Source organism: Ammodytes marinus, assembly GCF_949987685.1.
Source record: "Ammodytes marinus genome assembly, chromosome: 14".
Classification (NCBI taxonomy): Eukaryota; Metazoa; Chordata; class Actinopteri; order Uranoscopiformes; family Ammodytidae; genus Ammodytes; species Ammodytes marinus.
The window spans coordinates 8,163,994-8,182,660 of NC_137218.1; the positions used below are offsets into that span (position 1 = coordinate 8,163,994).

Sequence of the window (18,667 nt, forward strand, 5' to 3'; positions counted from 1 at the left end):
CAAACTTCAGAATGTAAGATGGTCAGGCCAAATTTGGTTGGTGGGTGGTGGGCTTCTGCTGGAGGGAATTTGGACTAATGAGCTCAGTAGCCTATGTTATGGTCAAACTTTGTCTTAGCCTGTAGAGAGCAGTGCTGGGTCAACAACAGTTCCACTACACTATATAGCCTTGCTTATTACATTAAACCAATGTAAATCGCTTTCATTGTGTAACTGTGCTGCAAGAGCAACTGAACGTATAGCCTGCATACAGTAGTAGTAGAAGAAGAAGCCGCGGATCCCCAGCAGCACTTGAACGCAGCATTTCCCTTTTCCGCTTGCGCGTCCCGAAACAAAAACAAGCAGAGAGCGCCCGGTCACATGTAGAGAGCGTCCGGGCAGCAGGCAGTGACAGCGGACCGACAACGAGAAGGAATTCGTAGCCCAGTCTTTAACATAGACTGTATGAAGCCTATTGAAGGTCTCAACACTGTTGGCATCATCCAGGTAGGCTAGAGCGCTCGCGAGGATCTCCGGGGCTCCAGTCACTCGCTCCACATATGGTTCTCCTCCGGCACATCTCCATCGCACTGACCGCCGCCGTGGCTGCCTTGGGCTCCGCTCTCTTCCTCGCCTTGAACTTGTTCTACAAGAGGCGAATATGGTCCCCCAAGGCGGAATACTGTGCGATCAAAGAGGTGAGACAGAGTGTAGTGTTTATGATCATTTTTTATTCAATTATGTATTTTTTTTTTCTTTTTTTACTCAACTGTTTAACTTGTAGTCTACCGAAAGCTGGTGAGAAGGCTGACATATTAAACACCTGACAAATAGAAGAATTCCGATGAATAGCCAAGAATGGAAATGATTGAAGACGATGGTGTGGGACATAGCCTAATGATGCTTGATGTATTAATGACAATGCTGCTGGTGGTTTATGATGTTGATGTTATTAATATTTCAAAGCAATAAGCGTTAATGAAGAGAATGATGGCGTCGGTGATGTGATGCCGGCTGCATTTTACAAATGAAGAAATGATTATGAAGATTATCATAATGTTGCTTTAATTTTGAAGTAGAGGTTGTAAGTAATGATACATTGATGAAGATTGAAGTTGACAATGGAGTGGTAGCCTAATATTACTGATGGAGTTGATGGTTATGCTGGCCTTATGAGAAAACAATCTTTTTTAAAGCTTTAGTGCGTTACTTCTGCCCCCCCCCCCCCCCCCCCCTCCGTCCCCCCATGAGGAATTTTGAGTAATTACAAAAACACTGTCAGCGCATCTAATGACGTAAGCCTTCGGTGATCGTGCATGGATTTTATACCTTCTGCTGGAGGCTTCAGGGTTTAGCAGTAGAATCAACAACCGAAACATTTCTTGGGCGAATCTTGGGATTTTTCTGAGCTCCTGCGCCAGTGTCAGGGGCCAATACCAGTTTGTAAACGATGCTGAGAAATACGGAGAGAGTTTTGTGCAGAGCCGCCCCAAGCCTTCAGGGGGCCCTAAGCGAAATATGATTAGGGGGCCCCTCTCCTATGTTAGCGCTGCTGAAACTATAGATCTTTGTTAAATATCATTCACACACCCAGTGTTATCCGCTAGTGCCTCCACTGTGCGGCTGTGCGAAAATATTTGACAGGCGAGATTCAGACCCTCCTAGGGAGGTCCGGGGGTATGCCCCCCCGTGAGATTTTTTTAACCTTTTTAAAGTGAAATGCATGAATCTGGTGCACTTTGAGAGGAAAATTAAGAGGCTAAATCTGAGAAATTGTGTGAACAAATAATTTGGAGACACTGGGTCAGATGAATTAGAAGCTATTGAAGAAGGACACATGGATTTTCCATAAAACTATTAATATAGTAAGGCGTCCCCCTCCCGGGCCGGGCCCAGCAGCAGACCCGGGTTCGATTCCCACCCGCGGTCGTTCTCTGCATGTCACTCCCCTCTCTGCCCCATTTCACCTCTGTCTCTCTGCACTATCAATAAAGCATAACAATGCCCAAAAAATATCTTTAAAAAAATATATATATATATTAATATAAAATAAAATATTATGGAGGGTCCTCTGGGTTGGGCTTGGAGCTCTTTTTCTTTTACGGGACATATTTCTCTGTAATATAGTGAATGCATTTAAATGCAGTGTGAGGAACTAAGCAGAAGAACTCTGTTGTCCAGCTACTGTATCTTTTTTTCCACAGACGAGGCTGAAATAGGCTATAGACTATACACAGTGCATGGGCAACTGAGGGCAGCCCCATTTCCAATTGTTTTTAAATAAACTCAATACACATTGTGCATGGATGTGAACGTGACATGATCAGATCATTTCGGATTTCCTCCCAGATGAACTGATTACATTTTTAGGCTATTAATTATCTAGACCCCTAAACATTTTATTCCTTTTTTTGTATAATAACTCACATTTGCACAATATGATGTTAATATCAAACACACAAACTATAAAAAAAAAAAAAAAAAAATTTTTTTTTTTTTTTTGGAGGGGGCCCCCCAGGCAGTCGGGGGCCCTAAGCGGCCACTTAGTTCGCTTATGCCTCGGGCCGGCTCTGGTTTTGTGGAACTGATAGGCTTAATCAACTTTGTGTCAACTCGTTTGGCAATGTCTTGAATGTAAACAACATTTACATTCAAGACATTCATTCATGTGAAAAAGTTACGCACTATAGCTTTTATGGTGACAATGACAAAGGTAACAGTCAAGAAGACCAAGAAAAGTTGATGTTTTGTAGGCCATGGTAGTGATGAGGATGCTGATGTAAATACGAGATCAAATGCTCCTTGTAAAGGCAATGTTAATATGCAATAAGCATGCCGAATATGTCAAGGGAAGAAATCATTTGAAGATGATGAAGACTTGGCTTCCTCAGAGGGGCTGTATAGAGCCTGATGACTGAGGGTCTTAATGAATGACTTTTCAATGGATCTACCATACAGACACAGCCGGAATCTCTTAATGAAATCTATTTGCATGTGTTTCTAATCTTGTTTCTTTAGATTCAATCAGCGGCAGCCTTTAATAGGCTTATAGTCTGCTTTATCTGGCTCAGCCATGTCTTTAGAGGATTGTGTTGTGTTGTCTGTGTCTGCCGGCAGCGGGCCTCTCTCTGCAGACACGACGTGAGTGTTTACATCCCAGGAGCCACAGAATTGATCAAGATGCATTGTCTTGTGTTGTGAAAAAGAGGGGAGTTAACGAACAGCTTGCTCTGCTCCTTGGGGGACTGGCAGTATAGTTGGGAAGGATGGACATGCTCATTTACACAGCGACAAGTAGGCCTACAACAGTCGCCGGCTGGATAATCTGTACAAGCAAGCCACGGGCCACAGACAAAGCTGTAATGATGGGCCTTTTACTGTGGTGGTTGAAGTGGGTTTTTGCTGTAATTTTGTTATTTCTGCAGATCTGTGTCCTATAGATGATTTGGCATCACGTTGAGACTTTCAAGAGCAGCTACAGTAGAATCCTTCTGATGTCTGGCATTGCAGACTCCATTTTGGATTTTTCTTTTAGCAATAGCCAGTGTTTCACAACAGGGTCGGGTCGCCTCGCCTGAAACAAAGAGCCCCTCCTCTAACATCATTAAAGATTAATATAGACTTTTATGAAAAGTACATTAATATTCTGAGATAGAGAGCAGAGGTGATACTTCACACAGCACAAGCCAGATACGTATATGAAATAAGTGGCTGTTGGATTGACCGTCATCTATTTACTAAATTGACCGTGGGAAAAGATGCAAGAATGTTAACAGTTTGAATAAAAATGGCTAAAATCTATGTCAAGATATCCTGACTTTTTATCCCTGGTATTGGTTAAACTCCAAAAATAACTCCTACACTTCCCATAATGCAACTTGACAGTGTCTTTTTCTTTTTCTGAAATGAACAGCCAAGTCCAAGCGGAGATAACCCCAATGACATCACTATGACCTCACCAAGGTTATTTTCTTGGACTTCAGAAAAGCAGCCACAAGAGTTACAAATACGTTATACAGCTGCTACTAGCCTGTTTCTGTCCAATGACTCCCACCAACACCTCTACAGCTCCCTAATAAACATGTTGTATCTTGGTGGAGAGTTTGCATTGGACATTTTCCATAGACGCTGCTGTGCAGAAAATGTGATGGCTGTGTGCCAATGTCCTATCTATGTTTTTATTGATTCTCTGAGTAGATGGGTGTAGGAAATATGGTATGCTCCTGTCTTTAACTCATTGTGTTGAAGATATTTGGTTGCAGTACCTTTGGTTGACTTTGACGACTGTGCTTGGATGATTTGGGTGTGTGTGCTTGTTTTTCCTTTTAACATTTAATTTGATCTTCTTTTGAGCCCCCACTCCCCCCTCCCCTCAAGAGGCCGAAGTCTTTTCCAGACCGTCATTGTAAATAAGAATTTGTTCTTGATGACCTGCCTGGTTACATTAAGGCTGAATGCAATAAATAAATAAAATAAAATGTCTTATTGAATGCTGGAAAGAGCCAAGCAAGCTTTTTCCCCTTGGCCAAAACTACCACACTCATTCCTGCTGCTTAATCCTCTATACAGTTGGCTAAGTGGGTAGAGAACTTGTTGGTACAACATCAAAAAAAATCCCATTTAATAAGAGAAGAACACAGGGACACAATGAACAATAGGGACTGATGATAACTGACAGTGATAGAGGATCCTGATTTCTAGCACTTGTCTCTCCTCGGTGACATACAGCTTTTGTCATTCAGGGCTGCGGAGGAGCTGGCTTTATGGCTTCCTTGTGATAAAGCCAATGTGTTGTTGCCTAGCGTCTGCTTTTCTCTAGTGTCCTTGAGATCCAGCAGATCTACAACTACGCAGGGCTATTTCTCCTCTATGTGGAGTAAAAAAAAACCCAATATAAATCAATACAATATCACTTCCCTTTTGTGAGAGATGTCTGAACAGACAGGGCAGAGTTCAAATGGAACTAAACGGAAAAAGTCTAAAGTGTTTGAAACGACCAGTGGAGCAGGAGATAAATATCCGGAGTGCTGGCTGGATTAGACAAGCACAAAGATTTAAAGGTGGAGTCAGCGATTCTGGAGAACACTTGTTGTGGAACTCATTATTATTATTTTTTAAATCAGTGAATATCTCCTCATAACATGCTACCTCTGTGTGTGTGTGCTGTGGTGTTAATACACAGCCTAGTCTCTGTAAACTGTTATGTACACAAAGGGTATGTAAACAAAGGGTTCCAGTGTAATTAGCAACATGCCGTTTACAGAGCCTAGGCTGTGTTTTAACACACATTTGTTTTCCTTTAAGAGCTAACATAATATGGAATGTTATGTTTGGTCAAAAGCTTAACATTAACGTCTCCTGTATAATCTTGGAGATCCAATCAGATAACTGGAAGGACAGACAGTGGGGGGCGAGTATGCAGGAATTGATCACATAAAGTCCATGCTGATAATGCATCAAAAAAGAAGCAAAGCAGAACAAGCCCTGCAGCTTCAGCAGCTACAGAGCCTCTCAATTATGTCAGGGTGTGAGATTTTTACTCTCCCCACGGACTGCACACGCTAGAAATACAAGGAAGCCAGCTGAAGATGTGTCAAAGCAAAGCGTGTTTATCTCATACACTATTTACACAGCAACGCCGGTCAGTGATTACAGCCAGAAACATGTCAGACCAAATTTAATTAATCTCCTAAAAAAAAATCTTAAACTCTTCATCAAAACCTCTTTTGGCGTAATTACAGGGTAGCTGTGTGGTGCAGTTGTGTGTGTCAAAGAACCTTATTAGAGTTGATTCTGAGGGCGTATTTACGAACATGAGCTTAACTCCTCTTCAAGGCTCGCTCATCCGAGAACAAAGGGAAGTTAAGGCTAATATTTTCCCAATGAGAAAGCTTAAAAACCGATGCTCTAAAAGGGCTGCAATATGAATTGCTAATTAACCTATACGCAGGACCACAGCCGCATATGGGCAAAGGGCATGAATAAAGACTAGCCTTGTGTGACTTTTAATGGGGAGATGAGTGACGTGTGTGGGCCTCATAGGGATTGTCAGGTTCTCAGGTGAAAAGAAAGGGAAGCGCTGAGGTTTGAATGTGGCTGGTAACCTTTACTGAGTGTCTCTCTACGGAGACAGACAAGACAAGTGCATGCAATCCGTCTCTGTATGCTCTTTCAAACCTGACCTATGCAGCAATGAAGAGCAGGTATCAGTTATCAACATGCTGCCCTGTGACGTATTTTGTTAAAGTATAATGCCATGCGTGTAACCATTAGGGATTTCCAGACACCGATTCATTTTCCAGAATATTATGGAGTTTCTTACAATCAAGAAGCTGATACAAAGGCTAATAAGCGTTCTAATTCATGAAAAGGGGCATATATTTTTTTTAATTATTTTTGGGCGTTTTTAATGTTTTTATTGGACAGTTTGGAGAGACAGAGACAGAGATTAAATGGGGCAGAGAGGGAAAGGGCATTTTTACAACCAGGGCTGCAGATAATAATCCCCTTCATCATTGAACAATCTATAAAAAAAATGTATGCTTTAATTTACAAAAATCTATAAATAATGGCCTCTTTCAATAGGCCGTCAAAACATGTACACTACATAAGAACATTCATTGTATTTCTACACCAAAGGCAAATCAGACGTTCTTTCATAACATCGCCAAAAAATTGAGCAAATAAAAGAAATCAGTGTTGAATAAATGATGCGTGTTTCATTTTTGCCTCCGGTCTACATTTCTAAACTGTGGTTAAGGCTTTAATTAGATTCACGATGTCTGCATTGTGTGTATCAACTGTGCATTTTTTTTCCTTTCTTTTTCTTAATTTTAATATTTTATCTTTATTAATTAATTAATGTTCTTCTCTGCTTTGTTCGTCTGCTTGTTTCTTATGTGTTTTTGCATTGAGAAACTCAATAAAACCATGTGAATATATACAGTACATGTCTAGCCTATCATCCCTGTTTGTCTGCCCTACAGGAGGAAGAGGAGCGAGGGAAGAGGCAGGTCCTGGTCTTGGGTCTGGATGGGGCTGGTAAGAGCAGCATGCTACAGGGTCTGACCCCAGGGACCACCACGGCTAAGAGGGGACGCTGTAAGCCCACACGAGGCTTCAACTTCATGAGCCTCAACGCCCCCGCCTGTCAGCTAGACTTCCTGGAGAGTAAGGCTCCTTTAACTCTATTTTAGATAACTATATTGTACTTCCACCCACGTCAATTTAATTGCAGCCATTCTACATCTCTGTCTCATTTGTATTATCTATATTATTCATACTTCTCTTTGTTGTGGTTTTTACTTTGCCTTTATAAATGTGTCTAGTGCTCTAGCTATAAGGCTACACTGTCCACCACATGACTATTTAACTATATCCCTGTTTATTTGATCTGACATGTACCTTAGGGGATGTGAGAGTCTGAACAGGTGACTTAAAAAGTCCTCAAAATTAGCATTTTTTTTGTATTCTTAACTATATGAACAGCATGCTGATGATGACAATGTAGAATAGTTAGCATGTTTTTGGTCGTGTCGAATTTGGTTGTGTTAACAAGAAAACAATTACAGTTCATTTCGCATTTTTGCCTTTTAGTTTTGTAACATGTAACCCGATAGAATCTTTACATGAACACACAGTTTGCATAGCATTGTACGTTTTAGTGGCCGAGTAAAACATACATGTGCATATTTCTCGCACTTGTATTATGAACAAGGCTAAAGGCATACCTATGCTTCAACCGTATAGTTCTTCCCAGCAAACCGAGCAGCGTATGAAACCTCCTCCTCCATGTCTTTTTGACATTAAATATTGAATGGGCTGTATCCGACACATTCTGTATCTTTCGGAAACAGATCCTCCGACACTCATTTTTCACAGTGAATTGCCAGGCAGGGTTTCAACTTCTCTCTCAACACAGACCAGCCACAATGTCATTGCTGGAGTCAGTTGATGACAGTATAGCAGGCATTGAACTCTTCAAATAAGTAGTTAAGGTATAGTAGAACCAATCTGAGGAGAGAATGCAATAAAATGTCTATTTTATGGACTGTCATCCTGCAGTAAAACAAGCTGTGGCCTTACATTGAACACATACGTCTGAAAGCAATGCTATTGGAGAGTTGAGAGTAAAGCCAAAACAGTAAAATTGTGGGCCAGACAGCTAAACAATGAGCTGAAACTCACTATACAGCTCGGTAAAAGCCGCAGTAATCAATATTTTCATTACAGCAGCTTTAGGTGGAGTAAAGTTATTTAAGTGTTGGTAAGTTTCCATCTGAGAGTCTGATCCAGATTTCACTCACTTGGCTGCCTCAGTCTCTGCCCTGAAAGCTCACTGTATCCATCACTGTCAATGCAATCTATAGTACTTGTTAATTTTCCCTTAATCACAGAGGTCACTAAATGGAAAAGTCCAGCCGTTTGTGTTTGTTCAGTATCAAGGTAGCATGTAGGTTAAAGGTGGAATCAGCGATATTGGATAAAGATTGTTGTCAAAATCACTTTTTGTCAAAACCAGTGCATATATCCGCACTATCCGCTACCTGTCTTTATTGTGTATGCGCAGAAAAAAATGGCGTTAATACACAGCCTAGGCTCTGTAAACTGGATTGTAAACAAAGGGTATGTACACAGTGCTCAGACAGTACGGACAGGTAGATTGTTGAGATTGTGGAAATATTCACTGATTTTGACAAAAAGTCATTTAGACAACAAGCATTCTCCAGAATCACTAGCACTTAAACACTGAAAGCTGTTATCGAGACCTGTGGAAACATTACATTTTATTTCCCTCAAATAAACATGGGGGATATCATAAGATACAAGTCCAAGAAACAAGAGGCAGATGGGTCAAGGTGGATTATACTTGCAGACAGAAAAATACATCTTGCTGATTAGCATTCCACTGAACGCCCCTCTGCTAAAAATAACCCAATATGACTTTGCTTTTCACTCAGACCAGTCAGAGACGCTCAGCTGCATCTGGGCCTCAGAATGAGATTATGTGTATTTTTTGGGAGGAATGTGTCACACTCTCTATGATATATTGAAGCTGATATATTCATGATTTGAACCGAGAATCCCTTTCTCATCACTACAAGTCAAAGGAACACATGTCATGGTCGCCCACTCAGTCAGGCAATCTTCAATGGCCCCAGTGCAATAAATGTTGGAGTCTTTGTCTGGGTGACATTGATGCAGACGCCTGTTGACAGCTGAGTGCACACTTACGCACATCGTGAGCCGCACAGTGCGTAGGGACTGACGAGTTCTCTTCATGAAGTCCACCGGGGAAATCCAAGGCAAAAGCTTTTAAAGTCAAAATGAAAAGATCAGTTAGAGAAGTATACTTAGGCTAAAAGCTGCCATGATTTGAGTTTGTGCTAAAGGGAAGAGAAAAACAGCATCAGGGAGAAGTTCCATATATTCTATACAAACTCTGTGTGTAGTTGGGGCCAATAGGCTCAGCTTTCCTCTTCACTTAGACATTCTAGTATTAGTACACAATGGACTGTGTGACCCTCTTCCATACCACACAAATCCTGTCAATTTTGCGTCATGTTATTGACAGTTTTCTTTAGGGATCAATTGACTTTTAGTTTCACATCTGTCAGCTTTTCAGAAACAGCACAACAAACATAGCCTCTCTCATGTCTTGTACACTTCATCTGTGCCCAATATATGAAAATACCAGATTTAAACACATCCTGGGCTGTGATAGTTAACACATGTGCGATTTCAAAAATACCTCTGGAAATATATACAACCTTTAAATAACAGATTAGCAAAATACTGTTTGTATTTCCCAACTTCAGTTCTCGCTGTGAAGTGACCAAAATGTGGAGTAACATATGGAGTGTCAAGGTTACAAATGGGGCTGGGAGGGAACACAAATATATGGGGAAACAGACCTTGAGACACCACCAGAATGCCATTGGATGCATGGCTTGGGATGCAGCATATGTGAGGTTCAAAGTCTGAAAAAAAATGTTTTTCACTTTGGCTGCAAAACCTGGTGTAAAAACAAGAGTGAAGCAATCTCCATTGAAAATATGCATGAGTTAGTTTCGCCTTCACAGGACTACGACCAAGTTAGTTAGTTCAATAAATACGCACATCACTCACACCCATATGACTCAGTGTCTACCTTGTGTGCTCATGTGGGTGTGTGTATCTAATAAGTTTGCCTGTAGAGCAGCAGCTAGGGCGGCCGTCCCGCTGAGCTCACTTTGACAGTAAACAGCGGCTTCCCACAGCGCTGAGATACAGCCCCCACATCAGGTAAATAGGTATTTAATGCTGCCACATCACATCAGCTCAAGATACATCACTACCCAGTTACCTAGCAACAATCCCCATTAGGTCTTGCACTAATGAATTCTTGCAGAGCCAAGCTGTGCTGAATTTAGGAGGCGGTGACAACCTGAAGTTATATACTGTACACACATCCCACGCATCGCATGAGCAATAATGTGTCTGTCCGCTGAGCACCGCTGGCCATTAGAGCCACAGGTGGATTCTTCTGCACAGCAGGAATGTGGAAAGTTAAAAGTCAAAAGTTACTTTAAAGCTCTCCCCACTGCTTTAGTCTGTGTATGGTTGGTATGAACTGTGATGGTACTGAAGTGTTGCAGAATGTTTTGGGTTTCTTTTCTGGGCTAGACTGGACAAATGAATCATTAAACATCAGTCAGTCAGTCAGTTGACTCAGTGATCCATTCTTATACTGTATAGATTCTCTGTGTAAACGAGCTACATAGTGAGAATCTTCCATTTAAAAGCAGACTTATGAAATGCTGCACGGTCAAGTCAAACAATTCCCCTAAAAGTTCAAGTGTGTGTTCTTGTTGTATTGTCATTATATTGAAGGTCAAACAACGATACAACACAATTGTTGTAGAACTCCCAGAGACAAAGGGCTAAAATGAGATATTTCTTTGTTTACTAGATTAATCGTTATTTCCTTTTTCCTTTATTCAAGTGTGTGGTGTTTCGGTTTGAGAGCATGTTTTATTGATTTCACGTTCAGATTTTATGTATGCTTGCGCTCAGATATACTCTCACAGATTACCTCGTCCCCGCTTCAGCAAGAGTTACTCAGTCTGAACATGAAATCAATAAATAATGCCTTCATATCAAAAGACCACGCTCTTGAATAAAGATAGGAAAATAACTCCATACGATGATACCTCGTTATAAATCCTTTTTCTCTGATAACAAAGAATAATGACTCTGTGAACGGTAAGGAAAAGAAAAATATGAAAAATAATGAAGATAAAAAATAAACAAGTTCTAACAAGGCAATTAAAACCTGAACAGAGTAAATAAACCACAGATCCCAAACCCTTAAAAAGACATCAGGAAAAAAAGAGATGTACAGTTATATTTTTTGCTCAGAGCCTCGCTGACATATCATTCCTAGAGGCAACAAAAGAACTAAAAAGCAGAATATAAATAATGTCTGAGTGCTGTCTTAGCTCATTTCATCCCTGATTGAAAACTAGATTTGTGATTTCATTTATCCGTGGCCAATTTGTTTTAAAGGCTAAATGTCAACAGCTTTTTTTCTACCAATCAATCTGTCAGTTTTTTTTTTCTTTATTTAACCGTTGGATTTATGTCAGTCCAAAGGATACGGACAGAAAACATTATGCCACGCAGAAATGCGAGGCGATCAGTCAAGTCCGTGTGTCTGTTTCTCTTTAGCTGGCAGCGTCAGTTTTCTTTTTATGGATCTATGAATGAACATAACATCAGATGCTGTTTAACGATATAATAAAACTGATATATTGGGTCAACATTTAAAACCTTATTTAATTATGAAAACCCCCTGCTTGGAGGAACTGTTGTGTCACAATTTAGAGGCTGCGTCCTCCGCTATGTGACCAAGTCAGGACAAAGTTTATGTTCTGAAAAAGGCCAGTGGGAAAGAGCTAGTAAGAAAATTGTATCAAAGAAGCTTTCCAACTGAATGCAGATTTTGGAGTTTATGAAATTACGTTATGTTACGTTAGGGCTAATCATTTTTGGCAGGAAATACACAATTACAGTTTAAAAAAAAAAAACTTCCCTGCTAGGAAATGAATACCCCTTAAAGGTCCCATATTATGCTAAATGCACTTTTTAAATGTGTTCCAACATATCCATGCGTCCACGGTGTGCCTAGAGACTGCCAAAATATCAAAAAAAATAACAATCTCTCCTTTTCTCACTCTCCCCTTTTCTGAAACCCCCACCCCTCCCCCCAAAAACACTCCAGTCAGAATTATCCCCTTTTCTGACCTCACAAACCGTAAAGCCAGAAGCTTCCACTGTGCAGCCCACACCCCTATTTCTTATTGGTCCACGGCCCTGACAGACAGAGGGCGAGGCGTATCTGGCTTCGCTTCCGGACAGGGGGCGGGGGGAGCTCAAAGATTGTATATTTACGAGGGGACCTGCAACTCTTTTTTTAAAAATAGGCCATTGTGAGATTAGCTGAACATCAGCATAGTACAATAAATTATCTGAAAGTTTTTTTCAGCAAACAATTAAAGAAAAACGTATTAGGGACCACTAAGACCATATAATATGGTGTATAATAGAACCGAAAAGTGTATAATATGGGAGCTTTAACAGTTTACCAGCACCTCAATGCAACATACAATGAAGGGTAGGAAGGAGGTAAAAATGTCTCATACTTATGTGTGTGTGTTTTCTCCACTACAGTCGGTGGTGGGGAAGACTTGCGGCGGTACTGGTCGGACTACCTGAGAAAGACTCATATTCTGGTGTATGTGGTGGACTCGTCTGACAGGAGCCGATTCCCATTGGCTAAGGCTGAGCTGCACCGCCTGCTGAGGGTGGAGCCCCGCCTACCTGTGGTCATCCTGGGAAACAAGCAGGTAAAACAACACATGTCCTGTCTATCTCCAATGTATTTTTTGACATGTTAATGCAAAACAAGCCCAAAGTACAGCTGATGGTTAATCATTTTGGAAACCCTGCTGTTGTCGTGGCAGCCCCTCGGTTTCCATTCATTTTCCTAACAATACACAAATCAGAAAGTAATAAGCAGACATCAGGTAAATAAATCATCACAGTGAACTTCAAGCCTGAAGCCATATTTTTCAGTTAACATTGCGGTCATGTGGTAAAGACTGCGATGCATAGTGTGACTGACAATCTTTAACTTGATATTCACAACTTGACGTTATGGATTACATAGCAGAAGCCGGTTTCCAGAGATCACCAATTGATTTTTATATTGTATAAAACAATATCAATCGGAAATGGTAGAGCATGCATTAAAAGAATAAAAATAAAAATGTATTATAGCATACATACAGTAATTTCTTGTTAAGGACATACAATCGACAAACATACTTGTAGGGTCCTTTTAGGTCTTCCTGTGAATGAATTGGAGCACAATATTGGTAAAAATAGAAAATTAAACAGCATAGTAGGGGAGAACGGGGGAATCTGAGGAATCGGGTAATGTGAGCCACCCCCTGTATCTAGGCAACGGAAAACATTTGTGGTCATGTGAGATATATGTTTTCAAGCCCCTCTCATTTCCCCATGGCCCTGAAAGAGAGGACCTCATGGTGCTGTGGTAAGCATGTTTTTTCACCAAAATAGGTATTTTGCATGTAAAAGTAAATGTTCTTGCTGTCAACTTAATCGATTGTTGTGCCAAAGCAAATGTATTCACGTAGAAAAACTTCTATCATACGTGTTGATGAACTACCAACATATAAAAACCATGTGATGATATTAGCTAAAGATTAGCCTGAAATGCTAAGAGAGGTAGTTTTTTCTCAAATTGTGGTGGTGGGGGAAAGTGAGCCAAATGCTGTGGGGGAAAGTGAGCCACTGTCTCACTTTCCCCCACCTTGAGGCACAAGTTAAGTTTAGTCTTAAACATATTTTAATGTAATATTACATAACATATGTTTTATTTTAATGTCATACACATTGTAGAAAAGCCATCATGCCAAGGAAATACACCAGGAAGACGACCTGGGGCAACCACACGGAAAGAGCACCTTCTCATCTTTCCCTATAACCTTCAGGGCTGGAATGTAGAGTAGGCCTAGTTGTAGAGTATGACAGGCTGATGTTATAATCCAGTTGGGTCTTCTCCTGTGTTCTGAGTCCCAGGCTGTTCTCGCTGGTTCTGATTTTCCTATGCTTTGACCCCCAGACACAAGCTGGCTCTAAGGGTCCTGTGTTCTGACCCCCAGACTGTTCTAATCTTACTGGTTCTATCTTTCACTTGAATCTTATTAAAACCTTTTGAATTATAATACGTTGTATTTGATTTTGTTCAGAGTTAGTAAGTGTTTAGAAAATTTGCTTTGCTTAATTGACCAGACCCCATCATCCTTTTACTATTCTGACATTAGTTCTGGAATGTGTGGCTACCTTTCAGGATTCTAACTGTTACAATATGTGTTGTTATGGTAGTTTCAGAGTGGAAAAAGTAAGTGGATCAGTTTACCCCCAGCTGGTTCACTTTACCCCCTTGATTTTTCTGGTCTGTCTCAGTTTACCCCACAGCTGGGGTAAAGTGAGCCACATGACAACTTTTTTTAAAACAATCATATTTTCACTGCCCTTTGTCTTGGAAAAATTCTTCTAATGCCCATTTCTAGGAAACATCCTGAATTAATGGGAAATGTGTAAATTTGAGTGATAAATCATTTTAGCTCGCTTAGAGGGGAGCAAATGTAAAAAGTGGCTCAGATTACCCCGTTCTCCCCTATTTAACTTTAAATGTTTTTAAATTATTTAAATTAAATACTTGCCCAAAAGCCATCATACTCTGGAGGACTAGAATTCTGGTTAAAAAATAAAATAAAAATAAAAATTCAGTCAAAATGATTCTGCAGTGTAAGTACTAAAGAATAATTTCACATGAGATTGAGCTTTCCAGGTAAAAGAGAGAGAGGTGCTACAGTGAGCAGGTAGACGACATGTTGTTCCCTCATCATTCTCTATCCAGCCTCAGTGATCCGTCAGACTTTCCTGAAATAGACATTTCTACATTTCCACCTCGGCTCATATTTCTTCACTCTGCACGGGCGGCTCCAGTGGAATTATTCATGACCCTTCGAGGGAAGCGGGAATATTTAGTCACATAGATCTACTGTCGGAGCGCCGCAGATTTCATCCGTCAAGCAATGTGCAGTGTATTAGCAATATGAGAGTAGTCTTTGCAGGTGGTGTATTGTACAGAGCAGGGGCCTATTGCATAAAACTAGGATAAGGGATTAACCTAGGATATTTCGGTTATCCTGGCTTGCGTTAGCCATGATCCGGTTGCATAAAAGTGGAGGGACATAAGTTACCCTGGAGATTTATCCTTTACGTTTAGCCTGGTCGGGACCAGGCTAAACGTAAAGGATAAACTTATTCTGTTGCCTGATTGGCTCAGTCAGCTGTCACTCCGATCTGAAATCAAGGTGTTTAACAGTTATTCCATGATCTTCTGTGTATTGCTTTATTTTCATTAGCCTGTTTTAAGGTACCACATAAAGGACTGCATTGTCATTTAGTTAAATAGTCCTTCTTTTTTATTTATTTAACCTGAACCATTTATAATTAACTTAATTATAATTAGATTAAGATGCAATGATATAAATTACAATAATTGATGTTCAATATTGCAGGCTATATTTATACAATTGATTATCGATGGAAGATGACGTTGCAAGTGTGGGTCAAATAAATTCACTTTGTACTTATCACTATATCGAGGTGCATCTAAAACAAAATTCAATATCAATGAAAAATTCCTTTTTTCTGTAATTGAATTCAAAAAGTGAAACTTGAATATATTCTAGAAATTCATTACACATGGAGTGAAATTAATCTAGAATAAACATACTTTTCAGAAGGTCGACATTTGTGTTTTATAAATCCTTTTTCTGATTGGTTGTATGTAACATTCTAATATTTTGAGATACTGGATTTTTTATTCCATGTCAATCAATCATCCAAAAAAAAAAGGCCTGACATATTTCACTTTGTGTAATGAATCTATGAAAGTTTCACTTTTTGAATGGACTTTCCATGATATTCAATTTTTTAGATGCACCTGCAGACTGCTCACTGTCAACTATTTTATCATAAAACAATGCAGGGACATCAAGAACAATTGGCAGAGAATACATCTCCTGTATGAAATGAACTGCCCCCTCACTTACGGTTTAAACTAGCAAGGCATTGTGGGAAAATGGGCCGTCTTTTCCATTTTTCCATCAGTAAATCTGTGTTCGATCTTCTGAAAGCTGTGGGCTGGCACTTAACAGAATTACTTACACCTGGCTTGACAAAGCAGCCCCTTTACATCCTGGATTGGCGTTTATGCAACTGACTAATCCAAAGTGCCCAGGCTAGACTTTGTCAAGGCTGGCTTTATCAATCATCCTGGATGTCTTTATTCCACTTTTATGCAATAGGCCCCAGGTCCAGTCTAGTTCGTCTATGAAGTATATCATGGTTAAAACATAGAGAACAAGCATTTTATTCTACTAAAGGTGTGACATTAACACCCTCTTCTTATCATCAAAATGAATAAAGTAGCATGGAACACCAAACACATATACCTCCTATAGGAATTAAAGACTTTATGCCTTTTAAAATCTATTGCCTGAAAATCCAGATGTTACACTGGTAAGCTTTGATGTTATTGTGTTCCACACATGCAATGCAATATTTCCCAGAAAGCATGGCCTTGGTGATTTGCAGTTTAAAAGTTCCTCAGTCGTTATAAAAGGCTAGCTAGGGCAATTTTATACATATAGCATGTGCCATTTTCAATAAAGTGCATACAACCACAAGTACATTAAGGATTTGATATACATTCAATTAAATAACTTACAACACAAGGTCAATGCTGGAAATATTGAATATTGTCTTAAAAAAAAATTAGACAACCATTTCTTGTCAGACTGAGTTGAACTGAGTTTTGCCCTCTTTCCACCAGGACAGGCCCAATGCAGTGAGCGTGTCGGAGCTCCATGAAGCGCTGTCTCTGGGCTCGGTGAGCGGGGACAGGAGGCTGTTCCTATTGGCTGCTCAGCTGGACTCTGACGGGGTCCTGAGGGAATCCTGCAGGGGCCTGGACGCCTTCCAGGACCTGCTGCTCCAGCTCGTCTGATCTCACACACACACGCACACACACACACACACACACACACACACACACACACACGAAGACACAGACACAGACACACTCACACACACACACACACACACACACACACGAAGACACAGACACACTCACACGGACACACACACACGGACACACACACACACACACACACACACACACACACACACACACACACACACACACACACACACACACACACACACACACACACACACACACACACACACACACACACACACACACACACAGAGCAGAGCAGAAGGGTGGGAGATGGAGGGAGGAAAACAAAAGGATGACTTCAAGCGATCTCTTTTAGGCTTTGGTTTATTGGAGGCAGAGGAGGAGAGATGAGAAAGACTGCAGGAACTGAGGAAGAGAAATGATTGAAGAAGACCAGATTGAGAGGACATACCTCCTTGTCTTGTAGTTGACCATTTTCAAACATGTCAGTTTGGTCTTTTAAGACTTTTTGTTAGACACCACAGAAAAAAAGGTGCATAGCGTCTGACTGGGAACCGCAATGTTGATCTCTTGCCAATGATTCAGACTTTGGACTTAAAGCTGGGGTATGTGATTTCTGATTGGTCAAAATTAACATGAGCGGTACACTTTGACCAATCGGAGCGAGGCTCCGATTCACAAAAAAAAATAAAAAATCTGATTCTCTGTTCTTATTGGCTGTTGGGACTGTCCATTCACTTTGGCACGACTTTGTTGGTGTAGAGCGTGTCAGGGAGGGACCATAGGGGAGGGACCAAAGTATATTTGGATTCAAATCTCTATCCCAACTGCTATATTCTCCCCAAATTCTCCACCCCAGCTTTAAGTCTTAACATGTAGATTTTACAGTATATTAACTGACATATGTCAAGATTGTACATACAGATTGTGAGTGATGAAAGAAGTCATGGTTTTAAAATCTCACTCTGTTTGATTAAAATCAAATATTAACAATAGATTTACAATTAAAAATGGAAATGATAACTTGATGTTAGATCAACTGGACCCTTCACTTTTCTTTTAAGGATTTCACCTCATTATTCTGTACACTCACAAACCAGTTTGCTCAGACGTATCCTCAAATGCATCAACACAGTGAAGTATTTGAAAATGGAATGCAACTTGTACAGATGAACTGGAATTAGCTAGACTCTGATTTGTGTGCAGCAATGTCTGCTTATGACGCACAATTTTTTAATGAATGTGAAGTTTTATTCCATTTGATGTACTTTAAGTCTGCAAAAATGTTTTTCCCAGTACCTTCAGTGGTTTGTATTTGGTGTGCACTGATTTTATATCCCAGGACTTGCTCGCCGCCCCTGTTTTCATGTGTTTTACGTTTAACTATGTAAACAGTTGGATATGAATTCATGCATGTCTTTTATGTTTTTGTTGTGATCTTTTTTAAACATCATGAATGTGTAAGCTACAGTGTCTGTAAACAGCATTTTACAGCATTAGGTTATTTCGTCTTAAAGAGGAATTCCACTGATTTTGCACATCAAAGTTAGCAGTATATAAGCT

At 40.3% G+C, this 18,667-nt stretch overlaps 1 protein-coding gene across 1 annotated transcript; it reads left to right on the forward strand.

The window, feature by feature from the left end:
* Positions 1-381: 381 nt before the first annotated feature.
* arl10 (ADP-ribosylation factor-like 10) lies at positions 382-17,128 on the forward strand (the record flags this gene model as incomplete). Its single annotated transcript, XM_080041752.1, has 4 exons — positions 382-677; positions 6,966-7,149; positions 12,691-12,866; positions 16,955-17,128. Exons 1-4 carry the CDS (start codon positions 540-542, stop codon positions 17,126-17,128), a joined length of 672 nt encoding a protein of 223 aa, XP_079897878.1. The 5' UTR covers positions 382-539.
* Positions 17,129-18,667: the final 1,539 nt, after the last annotated feature.